Raw genomic sequence first — 24,552 nt, forward strand, 5'->3', positions numbered from 1 at the left:
TGGTGAACATTCATTATCTGAGGCAAAAAAATTATATTGCTTTATTTAATGTCATGCCCACTGGCATCTCAATGTGAATTTAGCCTCTTGACATTTAATATAAAGGAATAAATACATTTTGGGAAGAAAAATATGCACCAATAAAGATATCAATATGTGGCATGTAATATATTTTCAAGTTACATCCTGACTTTGGACTTGATGATAGTACAGGGCTTTGGATATTTATGAAATAAAAAAAAATGTAATCACTGCTCCACCTGGTTTTGGAGAACTTATGTTCTCCAAATTCCTGACCTGTTTGTTATTGAGAAATGGATCCTTAGGCTCACCATGATTGGAGTTTCATATTCCTCTCAGCTAATGAAATAAGAATCACAAAGATGCCGTTTGCTTCTGAACTTGCTCCTCTCCACCAACAGACTAGGGTCCATAACTACTCCTTCATGTGGAAAGGACCTAGGATGCAGGTCCCTTTCTTAGTCTGCCTCGGATCTGTAACTTGCAACTGGATGGTGAGTGACAGCTGCCACTTGGCACCTGTTCATGTACATGCTTAAGCCTTTCTGTTCTACATTTCTGGCCTTCTCTTCCCTTAATGCTGAGTTTCTTCCTCTCTTGAGGTGTTTGTATACTCCTGGTCAGATGTGTCTGCAGATATTTCTGTCTTTTTATGCTGAGCCAAGCTGGAAAAAGGACCCACTGTGATTTTTTTTCCCTGCCTTGAATTATCCTATCATGATTTGGGCTATTGTCTCCTACATATTTGTAAGGTTTGTGTGTGTGTGTTTGGGGTGAGGGATAGGGAGGATAAATTTCCTTGGACTCCTAAATCTCACAAGTTCTTGTATGTTTTTTCTTTGATGAGATTATCTTTAGATTTTATGATTTTTCCTTTGATCGATTTTTTTAGTATTTATTTATTTAGCCTCCAATTAATTTCAATTTCTTCTTCAGTGATCCTTTTTTGAATTTAATTTTATTTCTTTACGATCAATAATGTGTTTAAAATTTCTGCCTTTATGCATTTATTTTTGAAGTTTATGCCTTAAATTTGGTCAATATGTGGGAAAAGGTGAGATACAGTGCTAAGAAATAAGTATATATAGCATATAATATATAATTTACATGGTTCTATTAAGAATAGCACAGAACTATTTTTTATTATTTTTAAATATTACAGAGTGAATATAAATATAATATGAATCCAAATAATTTTTTTATCTAAAAGATATTAGAAGAAGAGCAATAGTCAGAAAAGTTCTAAGAAAAGTTTTGGCATAGATAATAACTTCTGTCTTCATTTTATGTATCAACATTCTTCATTCCCATAAAAAGAAATGATGTAAAATGTTTAAATGTTTCAAAACCTTGGTTTCCATCTTAAGCATATGTATATGCTCTTTAGTATAACATTTTTGATCAGTGGAGGAAGTATCCACATTCACTCTCTCCCTCTCTTTCTCTTACACACACACACACACACACACACACACACACACACACATTGGAGCCAACTTGAATTGGCTTTCAAATGCTGATTGTTAATTTTTAGCATTTACACTATGGAAATTGGAAAATACTATAAATCAGGGTTTAGTTTATTGTTTTACTGATTGTTTAGATTAAAGAAAGTGTTATAAACAAAAGGGGGGGGTCCTAAGGAGATATAGATATACAGTGATGTGACTGTATCTATCAGTATTCCCCTAGCTGCAGATGATGGAGAAACACCAACTCTGATAACCCTTGATAATTGTTATAATTTCCCCTTTTCTCTAACAGTTGCCCAGGGAGGACCCCCGAGAGGTTAAATGGATGGGTAACCTTTCCAGGTCCAACCTGGGGTTGGATAAATTAATATAGGGCCTTTGATTTGCCTTGGATCACATTTGATATCCGACTACATTGACTCCCTCCCCAAGGGTCATGATATAAAGACCACTCAGGAAGGTCCTTGTTAAACTCTCTTTATCCAAATCAGGGAAAGGATAAACAGAACAAGGATTGGGGATTGGAGACTCTATCAATCTATTATCTATGCCTAGTTGACAATCAGGCCTGGAGGCTATTGATCTACTAGAAGCTGGAGCTTTATTCTCTCCAATACCTCTGGCCCAGCCTGGCCACAGCCAAGCCAGAGAATAGGGAATGCTATTGATGCAGCTGTGTTGATGATCTTATTCTCTCTGCTCTCTCACTATCAGTGTTTGGTGATGCACTAGCTCTCACAGTCTTCAGGAAATATTCAGATTCTTCCTATCCTCTTCTTCATGGACCTTCCTGCCTCCCTTCACCACCCACTCAGAGATTTTTCCAGTCCAGAGACTCCTGTCCAGAGACCTCCAGAGCCCAGAGAGACCTACAGAGATCCCCTTCAAGTGGCTGTCAGGGGTATTTATACTGTCAGGCCAACTGACGTTTGCCCCTGGCTCACGGCACCTGGGAACATTCCGTGTCTTCCAACTGCCTTCCCTGTCATTCAAGGTGGCATCCATCATTTCCCAGATTATGAATATAACAAAAGTGATGGAGAAAATGTTAATAATGCAGATTAAACTTAAAAATGTATTGTGCATATATTACCCTCAGAGAGCCAGTTGTTAAACATCCATCAGCATAACTCTGCATCTGTGTCTGTATATATGTATTTATACATAATGTATGCACAAAAGGATTATAAGATCTTTTAATTTCGCATAAGTAATAGAGCCATATCTGCATTTCATCAAAGATATTGTTCTGATAAGTGTGAATGTTACCAGATTTTAAACATTCTCTGACTTCTAATATGAACAAAATCTTGAAAGAATGCAAGCAAATACAAGGGAGCAAAGATGTAATGAACTATTTTAACTTTTATTTCTTTTATTTGTAATTCTGGCACTGACACATTTAAAAAAGGTTTTAATTTTATGCAAAGATTTAATTTGAACAAAATAGAACATGAGACAATTAAATTTATATCGCTTAAATTCTTTGAAATATACAACACTTTGATATATCATATAATATATATGAATGTAAAGGAAATGGGCACAATATCACTGTTAAAAGATAATCAGAATATCAAGTCTGGAAGTAAATATTCAGATTAGATTTCTTATGATATGGTAAATATTCAATGCTATAGCATGCAATTGGCAGTTAAAATATTTCTTGAAATATATTAAGAATAGCACAAAATTATTTTTATTGATTTTAAATGCATATTATATGCAATAGAAATCTGAATAACTGTGACATCTAAAAGATATTTTAACAACAAGATCAATATCAGAAAAGTCCTAGGAAAACAATTTGGGCATTTATAACATCAGTCTATCTTCTGCTTTCATTTTGTGTCAACTTTCTTCAGTCTTTCCCATAAAAGAATTGATGTAAAACTAATAAATATTTCAAAACAATGAAACTTTGGCTTTCTGTTTTAAGAATGTTGTATGCTATTTGGCATTACACTCTGCATCAATGGAGGCAATTCCCATATTGATGAAATTGCAGATTTATCAAAATGTTAAAGTCATGTTAATCAGTACTTTTCTACTACCCTTATTTGTCTGATATTTATATATCACTGATGTGCCAGTTTCAACCATGAATCTAACCATCTAAAACCAAAGTTTGAAAAAAATTAAACCTTATTGGAAATTGTATAAGCCAAGTGCAAGAGATTGCACATTTTACATAAAAGTAAAAGATTTGTAGGAATTAATATTTTAACACATAAATCATTCAGGTAAAATACTCATGTAATTTTGAACATCATGAATACTCTGATATAAAATACCACAGTGATTATTAGCACATATAGTGCTCCTTTTCTAAGCAGCAGCATTCATTATTGAATTTATGACAAGCTGTTCAGCTTTTTACACATTTTACTATCTTTTGGAAGACAATGACAAGAGAATACTAACATCAGAGAAGAGTTTGTTGACATTCAAAACACTGCTACAATCTAAATTATATTATAAATTAAGCTTGACATTGGTGTACAAAAGACTACGAAGCTTCATTTTTAAAAGACCTCTATTTCTGCACACAAAGATTTTTCATTAACCAGAGAACAATTCTAAGTCATTTTTATAAGGCAGCAGCTGTAACTATTACCTGCAATTACATTTTCCATTAAATATTTTGTCCTTGTGGCACATATTGTTACATCTTTGCTTCTGGCCTAATACATAAAATTCTTTGCAATGACAACAGCAACAACAACAAACTGAGATTTGGTTATTAGAAGTTTGTTACAATAGTGCAAATATCTTTTTCAATACTTGGTAGATCTTAATATGCATTAAATATTGAAAAATCATAAAATGTTGGCTCATGGGAAAATATCTTCTCAGTTTTATCCCATGATATTGTGCTCATAATTTTAAATGCCTTAAATATTTTCCACAAAATTGATTATAACACTTAGAAACTAACACATAAATTGTAAACAAACATTTCCCAAAATATGTATGGAGTACATTTTGTAGAATAGTTATTGTTGTTTATATTATTTGTGAATTTTTACAATGAAGTTTCACCATTTTTCTAAGCTTATGGACCAACTACTTACCTCTCTTTCCTTGATCTTAATTTTCACTAAATAACATTTTAAATGGTGATTAAAAATGAAAAAGATCTAATTTCCAATTCTTTGCTCCAATTTATTTTATCTTTTCTCATAAATTAAAAGGGCCTGTTATATCAAATATACTCTTATAAAGTTCATTGAGTAAAATAAAGTTATAGAGAAATTTTTATGGTGCCTAGAGCTTATAAATTATCTCCTAGGAAAAGGTATAAAAACACTTGGTGAATACATTTTGATAATTCTATCAAAATATATCCAATGTTAGATCTTTCCCAATTAGTTTTAGAGCAGCAAAATTTGAAATAGGAGGGATTTTACTTTTTATCGAGTTGAAGTAAAATGCACCTAAAGATGCAGCATCTTTAGAAAGAAATCTACATTTTCTTAAAAAATTAATAAAATGTGCTTAGACATTTAATTTACTTAAATTAAACTTTTATTATTTGAAAAGATGCTACCAACACTATTTGTGGCATTTATGTGGAATGCTGTCAAATATATGGTGTTAGTCATTTTCTTATAACTAAAAAAGCATATTTAAAAATTCTGTAAAATATAAACTTAATTTTCTTCATATAATATAAATATTCACTGAATCAAAAAGCAGAACTCTAATTTTATAAGGCTCACTTTTCAGGTATTTGTTACATTTTAAAACAAAAAATTCTCATATTGTGCCTTGATCAAGTATTTAAAATATGTGGAATGTCCTCTTTATCTTCATAAAATGAAAAAAAGAAAAAAGGAAGACAAATATACTAGAAAGGGGTAGGGTGGAAGGACACAGTAACAAATAAGAAAATAATTAAATTTTTTATTCCAAGAATTGCATCTATAATTGTGTTCTAAGAATTAATTTTTTCTTAAGACGGATGAGAAGTTTCAAACATACACTCCTTTGGGAAAGAGTGGCAAATCAGCAAAACAAAAGAAGAAAACCTCCATCTTGCAGAGTAGTCAAGTTAATAAGGAAAAAAATACAACCCTGAAAGAAATAATAGTGCCTCATTTTAAATGGGGGTTTTCCAGTTTCTTTAATGCACTGGATGTTAGCCTCTCCAGTGTTTGTAACATTTATTTTGCTAAAAATTGAGTAACTGAAAATGCTACTTGAGTTAAGTAAACATTATCCAGGCTTTCATATTGTTAATTTGGAGTTGCACAATTTAAAAGGGACAACTTCCCAAATTGCAAAGATTAAAATATGGAAACGAAAAAGTAATAGTATTTAAAGACCTTGAACATTAAATATATTTTTAAATGGTGCCATAAATACAATGCTACCTTAATCTCATCCACTAACTTATTCAATAACCATTATCTTTTTTTATAGAGAGGGAAAAGGAATGTCTAAGTCAGGCAAAAAAGATCCGTTTTCTTAATTTAACATGAGAAAAATCTGGAGAATGTGCAAATGAAAAATCAATGTATTCCTGAAGAGTAAAAAATGAGAAATATATAGTGGTAAAATTTCACAAACTCAACTAGGTATATATATGAATATATGCACATATATGCATATATAAACTATCTTTGAAAGGTAGATGGAGAATCATTGTCTCCTTTACCTTTAATCAGGTTTTATTGGGTGGGTGATTCATTCCTTGGAGTTCTAAGAACAAAGAAAATATGATCTGATTGATAAGAGCCTCTGATCTAGAACCCAAATAGGAATAATACAGTATATGAGAAAAAATTCATACGAGACTATCAAATTTTGACCAGGAATTGGTAGATTTAGATATCTGCAAATCTATTTTCTTATCTCTTCCAGAATAAAATTTAGTCTATATAATCTTTCTAAATATTTAGAATTATGAAGGTATTCAAAACTAGGACTAAAGAAAAAAGAACCAGATCAGAAACAGAAACAGTATAGTGAGGTCACCAAAAGCTGTTATTCTTAACCCAGAAAGTATTTTTTAATGGTTGGATAGGTCAGCAGCTGAAACTTATTCCACATCGGAAGCATCATTGTCAGAAAGATGGTAATTACTTCCCTTCACCCGAATATATTCTATATATCTCCCTTCATCAGAATCTAAAGTACCACATGTACACAATTTGTTTTCAAACAGTGATTCAATTTCCTCTAGTTTTCTTCCTTTGGTCTCAGGAAGACAACTATAGATGAAAATGAGTCCCAAACCAGCAAATCCAGCATAGAGAAAGAAGGCTCCTGCAATTGAAAACAATATACATAGTCAAGAATTAAGCTTTTCATTCTAACAAGTGGCCAAGTTTCTATGACTATTTTTGAGTGAAAAGATATATTATTATTATTATTAATCAGCATCTAATGCAGTTCTTTTACACATGGTAGTCATTCAGTAAATAGTGGTTGAATAAATGTAAGATTTACAGAGAGAGAATGAAAAATGAGGAGGTAGGGAGAAAGAAGGCTAAACAAAGGAATATAATACATATGGAATGCGGAGGCATAGAAAGGGAAAGAAATAGATTAATAGAGACCTCTATTGTTTCTAATCCTTATGCACTTTGATTTATCATGAATTTGCTACTGTCACAAAAACTTATCTAAAGTCTAGGATTCTTGCTATGGGACCACAAATGTGCTTGATTTGCTTAGGTTGGCCTAAGATTGTGAATTCCTAAACTGCATCTATATTCCTTCCATGAAGCTGTTATGAAGACAAAATACTAAACCTAGCTAATCATATTTTATAGCAGTGGTCCATCTTTTTCTCTTTACACCTTGATTGTGTATAACTCAAAGCACATCCACAATAAGAACAAAGAAAAAACCCAGAATGCTAAGCTGTGATGCAATATGGTTATGTTGTTATTAGTTATTTGTATTGCTACCTTTATTACTATATTTACCAGACTGCATGCCTTGATGAAGCAATTTTCAAGGGAACAGAAACAGAAGTAAATTGAGATCTCTTTGTAGGGAAATTTAACTGAGATTTGTATAATTAGAATTTTGCTCCCCAGAACTCTCTTTCTCAGCTTCCCATGTTCCTTCTCATGTTATGTGCTAATGTAGGGAGGATATAGTTTGAGTGGGGCTCCAGCCTCTCTCTCTCTTCTGGAAATGTGGCTGTGGAGGTGAGATGAGGCAGGAGAATTTTACTTTGGTGTTTTTTTTACTCAGGTTTTGCTTTTGTTCTTTTTTCTTCTACTTCAGGTGATTATTAATAAACTTTATAAAATATAATACTTGGAGTTATTGGATATTAATTTAAATCTTACATTTCTGGTGAGCCATGAAGGGACAGAATCCTTGATCTTTTTTTTAAGATAACCTTTGAGTAAAGATAGGGAATAGGTCATTTTGAAAAAAACACGTTTCTCTCCTGCCCTGGCTTTTTGCCCTCCTGCTCCAGGGGACTCTTTTTAGTGGTGGGGACCTGCCCACAACAGGAGCTGAGCCCGCCACCTACACATCGCATCTCTTGAATACACTAGCTGGGGTTCCTGCACAGCTGGTAAAGTATAAATCCCCCCTTTCCATTACATTGCTAATACCTGAGTGCTTGTTGATGCCTTGGAAGCCTGGGTGTTTCTCTTAGACAACAATTAGCTTCCTTAGGGATTTCCCCTGGGGGCAAGCTTCCACCCTTTTAACTCCCTGCCCACATAGCTGGGGTGAGCCATTGAGGTGAGAGCAGCAGTCTCATGCCCATATGACAGTGTAAGCAAGCAGCTCCCTGGTATTTTTACCCCAGGTTGGAGGGGAAGGAAGGTTACTCTTCCAAACTTCTTAACTTTACTCCTAGCCAGTACATGCTAGGGTAGCCTATCTCAAACAACTCCTATTCCCAGAGAGCATTACCGAGCTCATGTAGCTCAAAGTTTTAGGATGTCTTTTCTTATTACCATTCCTGGGATTCTTGTATTGATAGGATACCTTGCAGTTGATAGCTTGAGTAATCTTGAGATTCAGAGGGTAGATTCATCTCCTTAAACTCCCTTGCCATTTTGGCCTGCCCAGACTGCAACAAATCCAATGTGGGGTTCGTTCACACTATGCTCAGTGTGGGGAACTCCAGAAGTGTGACTGAAGGAATTTAGATGGATGATGATACTGGGGAGGGGAAGGAATCTCAATGAGTCTGGAAGTGAATTTTAAGCATTTTCAGATTCCATTACCTTATTGATGTTAACTGTTTCAGTTTGTCCCCTTCTAAATAATGAAGAAGTCTCTGTAATGTAGCTATCAGAATTGGAGAAAAGGACTCTTGAATTCATTGCTCACATTCTGTCACATATATTGTATTTGCTGATTGTTTGTTTTAAGATTTAATTTTGTTTTTTAAGTTCACATATTAATCTAATCTAATATCTTCTGTTACACTATGTCATTTTCAGCTACTGTGTTTTGGGTATTAGCTATATATTCTGTTACATTGTCTTTATTTGTACCCTCCCCATATGACTGGACTGGAGAAAATACCATTGTAAAAGCCCATAAACATCTTGGACAAACCCTTTTCCGTGGCAAAACCATAGGTCCTTATGAATGCTAGGTTTGTCACTATATCCATCAAGGTCACTTGTTGCCAAAATGGCCTTTTGTTCCTTTTTGCCTTTGTTAATTGTCACATAGATGATGATGATGAATAGACTCCATCAAACTAGTTACTACCTGTATACAACCTTCGGAGAATTTAATGAGCTAAGAATTTCAATTTGATTTTAAGGGGTCTTCAGAAGTGATTTTCAGAGATCTAGTAGCACCACTTCCTCTTACTGATCATTTGCCTACCTTTGACTTGTGTGTAACAAGAGGTAAGGTTTTAGAAGTTGTTTTAGTAGTTTAGTAGTTTTAGTAGTTTAGTTTAGTAGTTGAAGTGAAATGCAATAGCACTATTGTATTCCCCACCTCCTCATTTATAAAAATGTAATGGATGAGACATCAGAAGAGATTTTCGCTATTGTAGTCCTTGCCTCCACAGTGCAATGGATGGAACATATAAAGACATGCTGTTTTATGGCTGTTACAGTCTCATATCAGAGGAGGGAGGTTTCTCAAGGGGTTTGGTTACCTCGTGATGGGTTATAATCTCATCTGGGAGGTGGAAAGGTTTTCCCAGAGGGCCTTTGAAACCCCTAGATGGGTTTTTATATTTGTAACTCTTTAGCTTACTCTGTCCTTCCACCAGAATGAACTAGATTCTTGGTGGGTGACATTTTAGAACCAAAAAGTTTTCATCACCAGTACAGAGGTTGTTTTGTTTTTTCTGGTTTCTCCTGCCAAATTTTGGAATGATGGCAGTAATAGATATTGTTAGAAATATCTTTGCCAAGGTTGAAAGATTGGCTTAGATCTGGAGAATTTGTGACAAGTATCCATGAGTTTCAAAGGTTTTTGAAATGTCACATAGCAACTTATGTGAATCCTAATGATAGCGGGTTTGTTTGCTATTATCATTAAATGGGCTCTTGTGATTTTGGGGATTTTGGTACTTCTTTGAATGTATATTAGCTGCTGTACTACTTTTTTTTTATAAAGCTGTTAATTGGTGGAAATTATGTGCACTCACACTGTGGATCATGGCTGAGTTAAAAAGGAAATGGATCTCATTTTTGGGTGAGAAATCTTTGTATTGTGCCTCTACTTGGCTAACATAGTATGTCATTAATTGTGAACTATATATTTTATATTTGAAATTTTTATTATTGTTTTTCCTTGTATGTGCAATAGAGTATTTGAATTTTCTTTTTTCTCTCATTTTTTTGTACTTGAAGCACATGTTACCAGTATTAATGTTTTGGTTTTTTTTATTTTGCACTAGGTTAAATTTAAAATGTCCATTAGCCCTAATGTCAATGCATACCCAAAAGCTTTAGACTGTAGAAACCTGCCATTGATTGTTAAATACTATGAGACTTTGATTAATGATTGTGTCTGATTCCAGGAAAAGGGATCGCAAAAGAGCCACTGCACAGTGCAAGGAGCACAAAGTTAACCTGCATAGAGCCTAGGAGCACAAGGTCAAGGAGACCAACTAATCCCAATGGGATTGATGAGATTCTGCACCATGACAGGGGACTTGAACTTATTTTGGGGTTTGAGGAAGCAACTATTTAACAATGTCAGATGCAGGATTCCCTTGTGCCAGATCCAGACTTCTACCAAGTACCTCAGTTTGGCCACCGTTTTGGCTCCCCTATCCCTGAAAGCAAAGGTAAAATCAGACCACAGAATCATATTTTCCTTCTGCTTCAAAATCTAGTCTCTTTTCTTTCTTTTATGATATGGCAATTTTCTATAGTCCTGGCTGCATAATTACTACTATAGCTTGTGGGACATAAATCACTTTACTTGGGCCCTGGTTCAAGGACCTGTTATGGGCTTATTCTTTCTTAGAATTTTTACACATTAGACATTGATTTTTTTTCTCTCTCTCTCTCTTTTTGGATGTTTTTGGTTTTCTTTTGACAATTGATTTATGTATCTCATAACTCGGCCATGTATGCCAGGGTGATGTGCGTTGGTCAACACCTTCCTCAGGGGAGGATTGTATTATTGCTATAAATGTCTAGATTTATAAAACTTGTTCTTGTTTGAGAGTAATTTTAAGATAAGAAACTTGCTACCTCCATAAATCAAGAAAGTGAACTGTTTGGAGAAGGCACCATGAAATGCCTGCAGAAACCACACACTGCACCAAAGATCCAGAATGAACTTTGGGATGTATTAGATTAAATTATAGGGGAGTGAACACTTTTATTTTGAATGTACACTCTTATGCCAAAGGGGATTGCCCTAAAATTGTTTTTTAGTCAATGTGCCTAGCAATCATTGGTTTTGTTTTTTTTTCTTTTCTTTCCCTCTTATTCCCAAATTATTGTAATTTCCCCTTAGAAAGTACAATATTGTATGCACCTTTAGTTAAAGATTTATAGAGATATAAGTTGGTTATGTATACTGATTCATTGGGGAAACTAGGCATGTAAACCTGGGACATTTCTATATGCTTGTTTGCCAATAGAATCTGTTATATTCAAACTCTGAGTCTCACCTTGATTGACAAGGCAGACAGTTGGAAGACATTGGAATGTTCCTGGATACTATGAGGACAGGAGCAAAGGCAGTTGGCCTAAGGATAAATACCCTAACAGTCATCTGGGAGGGGTCTTGGGTCCTGGAGGCTCAGGTCTTGGGTTTTGGAGCTTTGACCATTGATCCTCTCTGAATCTCCCTAGATATTTAGGCATTTGATCATCATTAGATATGTAGGTATCTGGGGCCAGGTGGTAACTGGGAGGAGGGAAGGAGAAGAAGCAGAGGGAGGTGAAGGGTAGATATTTCCTAAAGGCTGTGCTGTTGACATCACAAACTGAGAACAGGGAAGCTGAGAGAAATCGGTATCTGTACCAACTGAGCAGATTGCCCTCTGGTTTGGCAGTGGCCAAGCTGAACCAGAGGAGCGTGAAACCACAAGCTCCAGCTAACTGAAACAATAGCCTACAGTCCTAAGGGATTATTGATCATAGCTATTAATGACAGGGTCTCCTATCCCCAATCTGTTCCTGATTATTCCTTTCCCTATTTAACATCAGTAGATAAAGAGTTTTATTAAGTACCTTCCTGAGTAGTCATTAAATCACGACCCTTGGGAAGGGAGCAACTCAGTCAGATGAAAACATTATCCAAGGTTAATAGAGCACAATATTAATAATAAGTCCAACCACAGGTGGGACCTGAAAGGGTTACCTATCTACCTGACCATTAAGGGCCCTGCCTGGCCACTGTTAGAGAAATAGGGCATTATAACATCCAGTAGGGTGACAGGGTTCGTTGGTCCCCCTGTACTAGCTACCTAAGGGAATACAAGGCACAGCTTCCCAAACCAATATCCCCTAGGAGCATAGCAGTATTCAAGAAGAGTCCCTTATTTATTTTTATAACAAATCATAGGGGTGGGATTGTATAATTAGAATTTTCCTCTCTAGTACTCTCTTTCCCAGTTTCCCAAGTTCCTTCTCATGTTATGTGCTAATGTAGGGAGGATTTATTTTTACCGGGGCTTCTCTCTCTTCTTCCAGAAATGTAGCTGTGAAGGTGGGGTGATGTGAGAGGCAGGAGAATTTTACTCAGGGATTTTTTTTACTCAGGTTTTACTTTTGTTCTTTTTATTTCTTCTACTTCCAGTGATTATTAATAAACTTTATAAAACATAATACTTGGAATTATTGGATGTTAATTTAAATCTTATAAATTACAAAGGAAATGCATACCTCCATTTCCATATGTACTGTGTGTTAATTTTAACATGGAAACAAATAAGCATTGAGATTGTGATTTGCCCAGAGGCAACCTTAGAGATCAGGTTATATCTAAATGTACATGTTGGACAATTTTAAAGGGAAGTAATTGGTCAACTCAAGTAATTAAGTAAAAATAGAATCTATATAATATTGAATTAGAGGAGGACTTAGATATAATTAACATCATTTTACAAGAGAGGAAATGACATAGAGATAAATTAAGGGATTTGCTCAGTATCACAGGTAGTTGATAGAATTGACTAGTATTTTTCCAAGACTGATTAACTAAGTCAAAAATATTATATATGCAGACACAGCATAACCTTAAAGTCATAAGAAGTGGAACTCACTCCATACTGATATTTCTGAGTAGGACTATAATTTTGTCATTCAGTCATTTGAGTTGTGACTAACTCTTTGACCCCATTTGGATTTTTTTTTGGCAAAGATCATTTCCTTAATCAGATCATTTTACAGATAAGGAAACTGAGGCAAACGTGGTTTAAATAACTTGGCCAGGGTCACATAGCTGTCTGAGGCCTACTTTGAATTCACATCTTCCTGACTCCAGGACCAGCATCACTTGGCTGCCAAGCAGTACAATAAATCTACATAAAAAGCTTCATCTCAATGTCTTATTATGAATCAAGGATGACCTTGGTTTCACAATGAATGTAGTGAGAAGTAAAACCTCTGGTATATTCCACCAAGATGGGAAAGTTTCAAGTAAGGTTCTGCTGATGAACTCTATTTCCTGAAGATCAGCCCAAGTTTAGGAAGATATAGAAAGTTAGCCAACAGATGGTGACTGATGACAAATGAAAATACAAGATGGTTTTCAGTTCTGTTCAGTTCCATTCCAATTTTCTGTGAAGATGGAAGAAGGTCAGGAAAAGATAGGGGATGGGAGTGTCTCTTGCATCAATCCTGCATTACAGGGGACAAGAAAATCACATAGTTCTTATATTATTTTTATAAAGTTTAATCAAAATATTGGTATTTCTAAAGGGCAATCTTTATAAAACAGTCAGAGAGTTGATATATTTTGGAAAGAACTGAAAAGCATTTGAATTGATATTCTTTCTAAAAAGTAAACCTCCAGAAATAAAGACATTATAGCTAAATGGAAGAATTGTTTATAATTTCTGCTTAGAGAAATGAATTTGGAATTTCACCCAAAGGCAACAAGTTATATGATGTCATATTGTACTTTATCTTCTCCCGTGGTAATATTAATGATAAACATTAAGTAAATTACTACCTTGAAGATAACTATAGCTTGTACACCAACATTTGTTGCAGAGGATGGATAAATTTTGTAAAGCCATCACTGCTATCAAAATGGTTGAATGGGAAGCAGATTATCCAGCTCCTTAAAGTAGAGGGATAAACTAAAAAAGCCCCAGGGTGATGACCTTGGAAGCCCCATGGAGCTGCAGTAGGCATCAATGCAGCAAAGTAGAGTAGTGCATCACTGTCTAGGTGTAGAAGCCTTTAGACCATACAGGGCTCAGACTAAGACAGCCCACATCCAGAGGTTCCGAGACCCCTAAACTTCTATCCTAAGAGAGTAGAAAGGGTCTTAAATATCCAGTGCCCTGCATCTCAAAGACCCAAGGTGGGCCCAATAATTCAGGGGACACAGGGAGAGAGAAAAATGCCCCCTCTCTTGTCCACCTAAGAGCATGAATTATGGTGCAGTCTGACACTGGCACAAAGCTTCTATTCCGAAGCTCAAGATGGAGAGCAGAATAAATCAAAGAAGCCACAAAGCAGTATAAAAAATTATAGCAAACTAGAGAGCCTCCAAAAGGAGAAAATAACTATAATAAACTGCATATGGAGGCTCAAAGGAAAAAATGGACTTTCCACAAAGATTATATGAATACCTAGAAGAAATTAAGTAAGAGATAAAAAAAAAGGAAATAAAACTCTTGAGGAAAAAATTGGAAGGAGAGTAAGTAGCTTGGAAGAGAAAGTTGTAAATCTCATTCAAGAAATGAACTCCCTGAAAACTAGTTGAGGCAGAAGTGACTTCATGAGAGCAAGAAATAACAGAACAAAATGAAAGACTGAAAAACTATGAGAAAATCCAAGATATATGATGTCATTGGCAACTGACCTAAAAAATAGATTAAGTAGAGCTAATTTAAAAATAGTCTCCTTGAAAAACATGTTTTTGGAGACCCTGATGTATTTCAAAAAATCATAATGAAAGTGGTTTTGATCTACTAGAACCAGGAAGCAAAGAAAAATAGTAAGAATAAACCAATCATCAACTGAAAGGAATACAAAAAGGAAAAGACAGGAATATCATCACCAAAACTGAGAACTCTCATGTCAAAGTAAAAATATTGAAAGCATTCAGAAAAAGCAACTCAAGTGGAAAGAACTAAAGTCAAGAACACCCAAAACCCTGGAATATAATATTCAGACAACCAAAAGATAAAGACTAACAGCTCAAAATAACTTTGTTATTTTTGGTTAACCTGCATAGAAATAAAAGACTGAAAGACCTGAGCTGAGTAGGAACTTTGAAATATAAACACAAGAGTCCAGACATACCTATGAAGATTTATTTGCATAATTTGAAGTAACTGTAAAATTTCTCATAATTGGAGTACAGAAGAAGAAAGGTATATAAACAGGGTTTATATTATACCCCTATATATAGGCAGGGGTGATTGAAATGGACATCAGATAAACCTAATTTTATCAGAAATAGTACAAAGGAAGTTGGAAAACCCAGGGACAGTTTGGTTTAGAAATAAAAAATATTTCAAAAGGGAAACAAGCAGGACTGGTGATGGGGGTTAAGAGAGAATAATCTGCAGCAAACCAAATTTCCTGTTCCTGGAGAAGGAATTAAAAGGGGGTGGGAGGGAAAAACAATGAACATGAATCCAAATGGATGCCTCAGATCGATTCTTTTTTTAAAAAATTATGTGAATAAGAATCTACCTTCTTTCTCACTGAAGAAAAATTTGAAAACCTTGTAACAAATATACTAAATTAAGTAAAGTATTCTTGCAGTAATCGTGTGTATATGTATATGTACATTTATAAATATGTATCAGGAGGGGAACAATGTTTTATAATGAGTCCTCTAAAATCATAGTTATCTATTACATTGATCCAAGTTCTTAAATATTTCTAAATTTTTGTCTTTACTACATAGTTATTATGATATAAATTGCTCTCCTCATTCTGTTGGCTCCATTCTGCATCAGTTCATTTGTCCTTCTAGTTTTCTCTGAAACTATCCCATTTCTTATATTGCCATAATATTTAATCACATTGACCTACTTGTTCAGGTATTTCCCAATTGATAAGCACCCCATCAGTTTTGATTTCTTTGCCTCAGCAAAAAAACAAAAAACAAAAAACAAAAAACCACCATGTTTCTGGCAGTCAGTCAGAAAACTTAATGAAAATTAAGTGCCTGCTATGTGTCAGGCACTATGCTAAGTGTGGGGATACAGAGAAAGGCAAAAGACAATTTTTGCTCTGTAGGAAGGAGCTCATGATAGAGTGGGGAAAGAAAATATAAAAAGAAGCTGAAAAATGGGGGTAGGGAGAGTAGGGCAGGAGGCATGTTGAAGTCCTATAGCCAGGTGGGAAATTGTGAGGTATCTGCCTTGGGTCCTCTCCTTAAACAGAAGATCTAGGAGGAGCTCTCCATTATCCAACTTCCACCTTCTCCAATGAGAAGGAGGGAAGGGCATATACAAGGGGTATTGAGATAAAGGGACAGGAGGTAGTAAGAAGGAAAAAGTTTAAGAGTTGATTAATTTTGTAGGAAGGTTAGTTTCTGGAAGGAGCCTTTCTCTAGCTTTCCTCCTTTACTAAAAGACCTAATAAAATTCTTTCTAAAACTATTTCAAATTTTGGGGTTCATTCTCATGACTAATAGTTATGGTGAATAGTCATGAGATTTTACTGGTTTTCCCTCAAGTTAGACTGAAGGCTCTTTGAGACTTACTAGCAGGCAGGATTCCACCAATATAGCATCAAATTGAATATGGTGAGAAGCTCTTGAGTTCCCTTGGATTCAGATTGGAAACAATAAAGGCCTGGATTAGGAAACCTTATTTAGGGGTTGTATTTGGCCTTAGCCCAGGGAGGGATACAGACAGAGTTAGAGTTAGGCCAGCTTGCCTTGATGCAAAAATGAGTAATCTCCTTGGCTTAATGAACTGAAGGCTTGGTAAGCAGCTGTTGAAAATCTGGTTAAAATTAGGATGAAGGTCCTTTAGTAGAGTTTTCTCTTTCTGTCTTTCTCCTCAACCCTCCTATAGATCTGGTCTGTGATTATCTGGTAGTCACCTGGATATTCTAGTGAATATGAACATTTGCTCTACACTAATGCATTTAAGGATGACCCTAGGTTAGTGAGGGGAATTTGAATTTGGTGGGTAGTGGGGTGGGCTTTGATGGGGCCTTTCACTTCCTAAGTTCTCTAGTTTAGCAAGATCTTGTTTACTTTCGAGAATATCTAGTCACCTATAAAGATTTTTTATAAAAACAGAGAGTTTAGAATGGTAGGGAATATCAATAAAGTCTTATATCTAAGATGGCTTTCCCAGCTATCTGCAATATTGAGCAAGGACTTATTCTCACTGACTTTTAAAAAAATTGATTATAGTCATGTTTAAAATATATTTGATCTCAAAAAATCTGTCATATTTAAAAATGATAAAATAATATGGGGCTAAATGTAATGTATTAGCATAATTCCTTTTTCTTCTTGTTTATACCTGGTTTATTCTTTGATTTAATTGATTAACTTAATGCAGAGTCCAGGTAAGCTTCATTCATACATAAATGAGGAAATTGAGTATAGGAAAAAGAAAGCTTTCTTTTTACCCACAAAGGACATATAGTGGCACTCAAGCCTAGAGTTTAGGTCTTTTGGCTCTTATTCAGTACTATGCATAGTATGCTATTAGGTTAGGCCACCCAGCAAAAATATTTCCTGGGCCAGGAAAAGGTGGATAGTTAGATGTTGATGATGGTGTTGTTGATGGCATTGCTGATGATGATGACTGAATTTGGAGTTGGAGGTTTTCCTTCTATTTGAACCTTTCTGACTCTTCCCACTGTAAAGATTAAAATTTTCTTGGAGACTGTCTCCAACCTCTTTCACCCTTCCACTGTATTGGTCTTCTACCTACCTCCCCTTATGTGCTTTTTTATGAAATATAAAATTACCCCATTTTATTTCTTTTCCCATTTCTCTTAGTGTTTATCCTCTTTTTCTACAACTTGTATATATATATATGTATTACATATATATACACACATATTATATATGTATATATGTATATACATATATATATATATATATCATCCTATACAGTTTGTCAATGTTCTCTCTAAGTATACTTCTTTTAGCTACCCTGATGATAATAACAATTTTAAGAGTTACCAATGTCATCTTTCCTTATAGAAATACAAATCATTTGAACTTATTGGGTACCTTAAAAATTTTTTTTGTTTGTTTGTTTTTTTTCCCCTTTCTTAATTACCTTTTGGTGATTTTCTTCAGTTCTGTGTTTGGGCATCAAATTTTCTGTTTTTCATGTCTTTTCTTTATGAATGCTTGGAAGTCTTTTATTCTATTAAATGACCATACTTTCCTCTTCAAGTATATAGTCAATTTTGCTGGGTAGTTGATTCTTGGTTGTAGACCCAGTTCCCTTGCTTTCTAGGATACCATATTCCATGCCTTCTAGTCCTTCAGTGTGGATGCAGCCAGGTCATGTGTTATCCTAACTGTGGTTCTATGACATCTGAATGGTTTCTTCTTAGATGTTTGTAGTATCTTTTCCTTGGTCTGGTAGTTCTTGAATTTGGCTATAACATTCCTGAGCATTGTCAATTAGGGAGTAAATGCAGAAGGTTTTCTTGGATAGTTTTCTGTAGAATGATGTGCAGGCTTTTTCTTTTGTCATGATTTTCTGGTAGTCCAATAATTCATAAATTGTCTCTTCTGGATCTATTTTCCATGTCTTTAGTTTCATCAATGAAGTGTTTCATATTTTCCTCAATTTTTTCATTCTTTTGATTTTGTTTTATAGACTCTTGCTGCTTTGTGAAGTCATTTGCTTCTAGTCGTTGGATTCTAATTTCTTTCTAAAGGCTGAATTTCATCCCTGGCTTTTTGGGCAAACTTCTCCTTCTACTCTGTTTTTCTTTGTAGGTCACCTTTCACTTTTTTTTTTAACCCTTAGCTTCTGGGTATTGGATCCTATGTGGAAGAGTGGTAAGGGTGGGCAATGGGGGTCAAGTGACTTGCCCAGGGTCACACAATTGGGAAGTGTCTGAGGTCAAATTTGAACCTAGGACCTCCCGTCTCTAGGCCTGACTCTCAATCCACTGAGCTACCCAGCTGCCTCACCTTTCACTTTCTTTGCCTCATTTTCAAGCTGGTCAATTCTGGCTTTCAAGACACTATTTTCTTATTTTAGTTCATGTGGCTCTGTTTCCAGATGACTTATTTTACTTTTTAAGTTCTTTTCCCAATTGTCTTTGGCCTCTCTTAATTGTTTATTGGATTATGTTTTGAGTTCTTATAAAGTCTGAGTCCAATTCGCTGGAGTTTCTACATTTTTTCTTGGTGTTCTTTGGTGCTCTTCTGTTCCATTTGCTCTTTATTTATTTCCTGGATAGAAGCTGTTGACTATAATTTCTTTTTTCTTTTTCTGTTATTTACTCATATTTTTTCTTTCTTTCCCCCCTGTCATTGGCTGTAATCTTGCTCCTCTGATTACTTGCTGGATCTGTGGGTTTGGGCTATTCTATACTGAAGGGGCTTCTCTTCTCTTCTGATTGACTAGATTAAGCTGATGGAATATTATTAAGCCCTGAGGTCAGATCTTCCCCAGCTGGCAGCAGAAGCTAATGGTGTAGGTGAAGGTGTGGAGGCTAAAGGGAGCTGTGCTTCCCACCCTGTTATCAAGGTATTCTGTCATGGTTGTAGCCTTTGCCCTGAGATGTGAGTCAGTAGGATTCTTATGGCAGCTTTCAGCACAGTTGATAGGGGAGGAGTGTTGGAGATTGAGACACTCTCATTGACTTTTGATAGGAGATAAAGAGGAAAACTTTGAGATTCTTTCTCTCTGCCTTCAAAACACTGGCCAGGTTGAGATTACAGGGATAAAGGCAAACAAGAGAAGAAAGGAAATCTTTTTCATGGTTTGAATAAATTTATGGAATTATAAATAATTGGAGACTAAATTTGTAATTAAAATTTAGTATCTTTACTGTAGATTTTCAGATTATATTTTTAAAGGTTTTTGTAACTGTTAAAATATTTTAATGGATTTTTGGAGGGTTGTAGCCAAGATTAAGCACAAATAGCATATGCCTTTCCCTTTCCTGGAAGTTGATAGATATACTGTTCATATTAGAAGGTAATTTCACCTCTAGAGAATAAAGAGAACTGAAGCTAGTTTGAAATTATTTGACAGAATTTAATTTTTTAGGTAAATTAGTAGCAAATTCACCAAAATATAGACTATGCAACTCAAGAAGCAATTAATTGGTATTACATAAGGACACTGATATAGGAGAGACTAAGTGGAGTGTCAGACTAGAATATTTTAAATCACTGTTTTTCCTGTTTTGAAGTCTTTGTCTGATAATATTAAAAGCGTGGGTTCATTTCATAAGTCAAGCCCTCATGAATTTTTTAAGATTCTTTCTTCAGCTTGTACATGTCATTGTCCATATCAGGATTAGAATGGAAGATGACAGAAAAAGATATTGTGCATGATTACAACAATTCTCATGACACTTGCTTAAATAAACTGCCAATTCTGAAAAATGAAAACTGAAGATATTCACTTTGACAATCACCATTTCTAAGAGGTTTAATCAATGCCTTTATCATAATGATGAAGCCAAAAGAACCAAGAAACTTCTTTATAACCAGCAAACACTCAAGCTCTTTGCCACGTCAAGAAACAACACAGCCAAGAACATTACCAATTTAGAATACAATCTGATTCACAAAACATTATGGAAGAGGATGATTATAAATAGTGTTGGCTCACAAAACAGTGAAGTGAAAAAACAGAAAAGTGAACCCATGGAGACTTTCTTTGACACAGACCCTGCTTAGCAAAGCTAAGAAAAACAACAACAAAAGTATCTGGAATTGGATAAATCTTCCAGTATTTTTGTTTATTCATTTAAATTATATATTAAAATAAATGTTGTACTTTTTGCCTTTACATTAGTTAAATTTCTGCCTCTATCCATTGATGTGTTAGAACTAGCTCTAACCAGATTGTGAGAGATTCAAGTGTTAAATTTTCAGCATGAGCATGTACATTTCAGAATTTGGAAATCACTAGAAGTCAGAGCTTGATTTATTGTTTTGTTGATTGTCTAGAATTAGGAAAGTATTTATAATGAAGATTAAACTTAAAAGTGTATGTGCATATACTTTTTTCCTCTGAAGATCCTGGTTGTTAAACATTTACCATCACTCTCCTAAACTGCTCTAAAAACATAGCTTAGACTCAATGAGAGTGAATGAAGAAATGAAGGAATGAGTCAACACTAGCCTGAAAGCCTGATGACTATAAGCTAATAACGATAACAATAACTGAAAAATATATATTTAAAAAACCCTTACCTTACATCTTATAATCAATAAATACTGTGTATTAGTTCTAAGGCAGAAGAGTGGTAAGGGCTAAGGCAATGGGAGTTAAGTGACTTGTCCAGGGTCACACAGCTAGGATGTGCCTGAGGCCAGATTTGAACCCAAGACCTCCTATCTCTGATCCTGATTCTCAACCCACTGAGCAACCCAGCTACCACCTGAAAAATATTTTTAAAACTTTTTATGTGTGTATATATGTGACTTAAAAGTTTTCAAAATTCCTTACATCCTCTATCACATTTGAGCATTATAGCACTCCTACCTATTTGCCTTTCTCTATCCCTCCAAAAGAAGTCTCTATAAAAAGATTATTTAGAGTGAGAAAGAAGATGAACTATCAGAAAACTGACCAGTGCATTAAAAAACCCCTAAAATATATAAAATGTCCCATACATGTGTACTTTCAACTTCTTTTTTTTAAACCCTAATATCTTTTATATATATCCTTCTATTTTTTATATATAATGTATATATATATATATATATATATATATAAAATAATATATATATATAATTTTATTTGTTACAGGGATAGCCAATGGGGGTTAAGTGACTTGCCCAGGGTCACATAGCTAGGAAGTGTCCAAGGCCAGATTCGAACCTAGGACCTCCTGTCTCTAGGGCTGGCTGTCAATACACTGAGCCATCCAGCTGCCCCTGTACTTTCAACTTCTGCAAAAAAGGGGAGAGAAGTTTTCTCATATCATTTCTTTTGAAACAAAGCTTGTTCTTTGTAATTTTGTAAAATTCACTCAATTATTTTTTGGTTGCTACGTACATTGTTGTGGTTATTTTGTTATTGTTTTCTTGGCTCTTCTTATTTCACTTTTGCATCAGGTCATGTGGATCTTTCCATGCTTCTCTTTATTAAATTCATTGTTTCATAAAGTACAGTTGGGGGAGGGAGGAGGGTATGGACAAAGAACAGTGCACATTTTTAAAAAAAATATATTGATCAATTTTGTTAGTTGCTTTTACTCTTCTTATTTTCCTTTAAAAACATTCTTCCTTTAGGAGAAGGCTCTCTGGCAGAGGGAAGGAGGAGTATATGGGGAAATTTAGGAGACATAAAAAATAGCCATATCAATAAAATTCATTTATAAATACAATTCTCACTACTAGCTGTGAAATGTACATGATCTTGTTTCATTTACATTATAGAATATGATGAAAGATTTTGATCTAAGCATAATTTTTGCTAGATTGCTTTCCAGTTTTGCTAATAATTCTTATTAAATAGGGGATTTTTTCCTAAGTAATTTATGTTTTTAGGTTTATCAAACATTGAGATATTGCATTCCATTGTTTCTGTTTCTCCCTTTTCTAATCAGTTCCAGTAATAATTCTAGTCTAGTCATTGATAATCTTAGTCTATTTCACTAATAATTCTATTCTCTATTTTAAAATTAATATCAAATTATTTTGATGTCTTCTATATTTTAAGGGCTACAGATATAATTCCTCTTTCATTCATTATATCTCTTTGATAATCTAGATCTTTTATTCTTGCAATGTATTTGTTATTACTTTATCAAATTTAGTAAACTATCCCATTAATAGTTTGACTGGCATAGTATTAAATTTGTAAATTAACTTTGGAGTTTCATTTTTTTATTAGCATAGGCCAGCCATGAGTACTGAATATCCTTGCAGATATAAAGTTTTTATTTCCTTAACAAGTATTATATAATTGAGTCTATACAAATATTTACTATGCATTGATAGACTGACCCCAAATATTTTACATATTTTATAGTTATTTTGAATGGGATGATGTTGTTATTATTATAAAGAAATGCTCTTGATTTTTGTAGATTCATTTTGTAGCATTTAGCTTTGTTGAAGCTATTAATTTTCATGGTTCTCTCTGCTGATTCCCTAAGATTTCTTTTATTATCACCAAGAAGGGATGATATTTTTATCTCCTCTTTGCCTATTTTTGCACCTTTCATTTATTTCTCTTGTCTTATTACTTTTGTTAACATTTTTAGAAGCATATAAAAATGTGGCAAGAGTATTTTACTCTTATATTTACTGAGGAAATGTATCCCAATTCTAGAGCATCCTTATTGCATTTGATGATTTTTATAGTTTAAAAAATTTTTTTTATAAAAAAGAAAATATTCTATTCTTCAAAGGGTGTCTTAAATATAAATGAGTTTATATTTTGTCATTCATAACTGAGTCATCAATGATGTGGCTTGAGATGTTTTTGTTTTGAATGTGATTAATTATGTTGATCGTTTTACTAATGTTGACTCATCCTTGCATTTTTGGTATAAATATAATTTTGTCACAATGAATGGCTTCTTGGATGAGTCACTATAGTCTATCTGACAGGATTTTACTTAAATGTTTTGTGTTAATATTCATTAATGGCATTGGCCATTATGGTTAATAATGACATACTTATTATTTTATTTATTTTTTTTATCCTTAGACAGCTTAGGTATTAGACTTAGATTTGACTCATAGAAGAAATCTAGTAATGTGGTTTCTTTCTCAATTATTGAAAATAACTTGAGTAATAATGGTACTAACTATAGTCCTCACTGTTCTCTACAAGTTTGATAGATCTCATGTAAATGCATAAAGATCAAAAGGGTTTCTCCCCATCCTTTTAGTAATTCCTTTACAACTAATTCTATTTCCTTCTCTGAAATTGGAGCATATAAAAACTGTATTTGGTTTTCTGTAATTTGAATATGTGATAGTTTTATTTATTTATTTTTATCCTGGGACTCCATTCTAGGAGCATAGGGCCACAACCTACAGTAGGCAATGGGACACAGTCACTCAGGGTCACCCAGCTAGGAAGTGTCTGAGCCCAGACTTGAACCTAGGACCTTTCGTCTCTAGGCCTGGCTCTCAATCCACTGAGCTAGCCCAGCTGCCCCTACTTTAGGTTGCAGTTTCTTTAGCAGATGTAGTCTTTACAGGGTGGGGTTGCTAGCCCCACGCCCAACCCTCCTCCTTTTTTCATCCGGGCTAGGGACTGTCCTTGGCCCAGGAGTGGTAAGGGTGGGCAATGGGGGTCAAGTGACTTGCCCAA

The 24,552-nt window shown here is 34.5% G+C and overlaps 1 protein-coding gene across 1 annotated transcript in view; it reads right to left on the reverse strand.

Moving 5' to 3' along the window:
• Window positions 1–6,537: 6,537 nt before the first annotated feature.
• The window catches only part of SLC2A13 (solute carrier family 2 member 13), a 134,599-nt gene continuing 116,584 nt past the window's right edge, over window positions 6,538–24,552 (reverse strand). Inside the window, exon 10 of the mRNA XM_044679105.1 lies at window positions 6,538–6,764. Coding sequence (XP_044535040.1) covers window positions 6,538–6,764 — 227 coding nt within the window. The remainder of the gene's footprint in view (window positions 6,765–24,552) is intronic.

Source organism: Gracilinanus agilis, chromosome 5 (genome assembly GCF_016433145.1).
Source record: "Gracilinanus agilis isolate LMUSP501 chromosome 5, AgileGrace, whole genome shotgun sequence".
NCBI classification, from domain to species: Eukaryota; Metazoa; Chordata; class Mammalia; order Didelphimorphia; family Didelphidae; genus Gracilinanus; species Gracilinanus agilis.